At 43.8% G+C, this 3,696-nt stretch overlaps 1 protein-coding gene across 1 annotated transcript in view; it reads right to left on the bottom strand.

Annotated features, from left to right (window-relative positions):
- The window catches only part of myo15b (myosin XVB), an 81,166-nt gene that overhangs the window by 50,189 nt on the left and 27,281 nt on the right, over positions 1-3,696 (bottom strand). The window contains exons 11-15 of the mRNA XM_020608922.1: positions 3,500-3,613; positions 3,348-3,406; positions 3,053-3,176; positions 2,860-2,955; positions 2,569-2,700 (exon numbers count right to left, since the gene is read on the bottom strand). Coding sequence (XP_020464578.1) covers positions 2,569-2,700; positions 2,860-2,955; positions 3,053-3,176; positions 3,348-3,406; positions 3,500-3,613 — 525 coding nt within the window. The remainder of the gene's footprint in view (positions 1-2,568; positions 2,701-2,859; positions 2,956-3,052; positions 3,177-3,347; positions 3,407-3,499; positions 3,614-3,696) is intronic.

Genomic DNA, 3,696 nt, shown 5'->3' with positions numbered 1-3,696 from the left:
TGACAGCTCTTTGGATCTCATCTTGAGAGTTGACAGCAACAGATTCCAAATGCAAATAGCACACTTGAAATGAACTCTGGACCTTTTATCTGCTCATTGTAATTGGGATGAGGGAATAACACACACCTGGCCATGGAACAGCTGAGAAGCCAATTGTCCCATTACTTTTGGTCCCTTAACAAGTGGGAGGCACATATGCAAACTGTTGTAATTCCTACACCGTTCACCTGATTTGGATGTAAATACCCTCAAATTAAAGCTGACAGTCTGCAGTTAAAGCACATCTTGTTCGTTTCATTTCAAATCCATTGTGGTGGTGTATAGAGCCAAAAATGTTAGAATTGTGTCAATATTTATGGACCTGACTGTACACACAGGACATAGTATTAAATCAAGTACTAGGACCATGAGGATGGAGGGGGTGTGCGCGTGCAGAGCAGTCACCAGTTATTGGTTAAATAGTCCTATCTTCACACGTCGAGCATTAGTATTACAAGCATCATGTGAAAACACAGCTGACTGCATGTGAGAACAAACTCATTGATTCCTGTGTGGGAGGGAGCAGCCCCTCCCTCCTTTAAACAGAGACTGACAGAGAGAAAATACAGTGGAAAAACAAAGCAGAATGGTCTGTGTCAACCCTGGAGACTATGCTTGGTGATGATCAAGAGAAGTACGGGGTGTACTGCTTGTATGGTTCATATAGTGGAAACGCAGCAGATGTGTTCCTGGCCTGCCTGTACAGGAGCCTGTCCCCATTTCTGAAGGCCTCCTCTTTAGCATGACAAAGCTGCTTGACTTTTACTGTGAACCAGGGCTTGTTGTTATTGTTGTTAAGTAGGTCAGTAGCTCTAATTTTGCCTACTTGGTCCATCTCTTTACAGCTTTAAGCTTCTGCCTATAGTTTGGTGTACGGTGTACCATTTTCTAAGGTAGAGAAGCTAGAGAGAATGTTTAGGTACATTAGGAAGTGGCTGGGAGCTGCACAATGCCTCAGCATTGTGGCCCTGTATGGAAAGGGGTTTTGAAGTTCCCTGTAAATAGTTTAACAGAGATGTATCGTGCAGAGTGCAGCATGCGCTTCCTTCTCTACAAAATCTGAATAGATGGATAAGAGAGGACCCAACATGTCCTTTGTGTTCAGGTGTAGCATCACTTTAACACATCTTCTCAGGTTGTAAAGCAAGCCTGGCTCAAAGACGGTACAGCTGAAGACATAGTCAAACGTTGAAATGTTTAGCAGCAGCTATTGAAAGTAGGTGCTTAGAGGTAAACTCAGTGGAGGAGAAGAAGAAACAAGAGGGAATTTTGTTCATCCGTGAGGATGAAAAAGACAGTAAGAAAGTCATTTTAAACAGGCAGGATGCAGGCCAGCTAAAGGCAGGGAGAAATTGGCAAAGTAGATTTAAAGAATCAGCTCATAGTTCCTGAAGAGATAGCCAGCACTGATCTCAGACCAGAAACTATGTTGTGGTCAGAAGCACAGCAGACTGTATTTTGTCAAGCTTACAGTTCCCTGGAAGGCTGCTGTAGATCCAGCTTTTGAGAGGAAGAAACTGAAATACACAGAATAAGCCATGGAGGCAGAGGAGTGTGGCTGGAAAGTAAAGTCTGCCCAGTGGAGGTTAATTGTAGGGGATTTGTAGCCAAGTCAGCTGTCTCTCTGCTAGGTAAGTTAGGTATATACGGGCAGAGCCTAAGACAGGCACTCAGGAACCTAGCTGATGGTGCAGCAAGGTCCAGTGAGTGGCTCTGGAGCAGGAGAAAGGTGTCTGTTCACTTTGAACACAGATAGGACAGAAATCAAATCACCTGCACTGTTTGTGTTTAATTCAATTCATTCATTCATTCATTTTCTACCGCTTAATCCTTGAACAGGGTCATGGGGTATGGCCAATCCCAGCTGGCAATCGGGCGAAGGCGGGGTACACCCTGGTCGCCAATCATCGCAGGGCTAACACATAGACGAACAACCACACACGCACGCACGCACACACACGCACGCACGCACTCCTATGGGCAATTTAGAGACACCACTCAACCTAAGCTGCATGTCTTTGGACTGTGGGAGGAAGCCAGGGAACATGCAAACTCCACACAAAAAGGTCCCGGGTGGGGCCCGAACCCGGAACCTTCTCGCTGTGAGGCAACGGTGTTAACCACTGCGCCTTTGTGCTGCCCCTATTATTGTTGTTATTATTTATCTGCCAACAGCTGCTAGCTAGCTTTAGCTCCCATACCCAAAAATCAGGGTGCAGAGTCATTTTTTAGTCGATCTGGTCAACAGAATTTCTAGTGCGAAGGTTATTGAGTTTGAATTACTACTGTCAGTAAAGTGAAATCTAAATGATTTAAGGAACTTTTAGCCAAACAAAACAAGAATGTATGTAGGTAAATGCAGCGCCTCCCTCCCAGCATTAACATGGCATGATCTATCTGCACATATAACACTTTGCATTTTATCTTATTATATTTTTTATGTTTTCATTGTGCAGCACTTTGTAACTCTGTCTTGAAAAGTGCTAATTAAATAAAGTTTATTATCACTATTTATGATTGTATGTGTACCTGGGGGAAGCAGGTTTGGTCATCCAGGATGTGGAGGATGCCATGTGGCCTGGAGGAGATTAGTTCTAGGCAGGAGTGAATGTTTTTCAGTGGCACTGGGTACCACTGGATCTGTTCTGCACTGTACTCCTCCTGCAGGTCAAACACAGAGTAATATTGAAGACTATACTCTGTAAGCCAAACAAAAATCATGATCTTAACTAATACATTGTCACAACTTATAAACCAGTAAAAAGTGAAAGTGAGCCCAGGAGGACAGCTGGTCATAGACTGAGCCTACAACCCACCGACCTGCTCTTGAGCAATCACTGCCTTGTTGACAAAGTGCTGCAGCTGCTCATTGGCAAAGTTTATACATAGCTGCTCAAAGCTGTTCACTCCCAGGTCCTGCAAAAGAACAAACAAGCTGTGATGTCACATCTAACAACACATTTACTTCATTTGCTTTTAATTTTCAAGATCTCAGTTAAGGCAGGATATCGACCTCAAACCCATAGATGTCCACTATCCCCACCGTGCTGTCCATTTCTGTGGGGCTCAGCCAGTCATTGATCTGCTCAAACAACCAGTCAAACAGCACTGAATACAAGGCTTTGGCAATGGCATCTCTGCAAGAGAGAATAAGGAAAAGTACATGCATTTACAAATGCAAGTTAGAGCTGTTTGTTTTACAGTTTTCTCAAGACTCCACCAGTTTTACACATCAACATCAGTTCAGAGTCTAATTCCTCATGTGTCCAACACACCAAGCCAATAAAGCAGATTTTGATTCTGATTACCTGGATTCTATAGCACTTTCCACAGACAAAGGGCAGTAGATCCTGTCATAGGTTGTCTCCTGTGGAGGAGAGAGCTGATCAGTGTGCACGTTTTTAGTGATATGAATGATAACTCTGCAAGACAGGTGACTGGTGCATGAACAGGTACTAACTGTGACTCTGTGAGTGATGACAGTCTGCAGGGCCTCAGAGGAAATCTGTAACAGGGAGCCAACCCGCCTGGCCTCAGCCTCACTGAAGATACGGGCCACCTCAAAGGATTCACTCTGAAATGACACCAACCAACATATGATACCAATATTTGATGTGATTAATTAGATTAGATTAGATTAGATTAGATTAGATTAGA

The sequence above is a fragment of the Monopterus albus genome, unplaced genomic scaffold (genome assembly GCF_001952655.1).
Source record: "Monopterus albus unplaced genomic scaffold, M_albus_1.0 scaffold96.1, whole genome shotgun sequence".
In the NCBI taxonomy this organism is placed as follows: Eukaryota; Metazoa; Chordata; class Actinopteri; order Synbranchiformes; family Synbranchidae; genus Monopterus; species Monopterus albus.
This window is presented reverse-complemented; position numbering and strand designations above follow the sequence as displayed.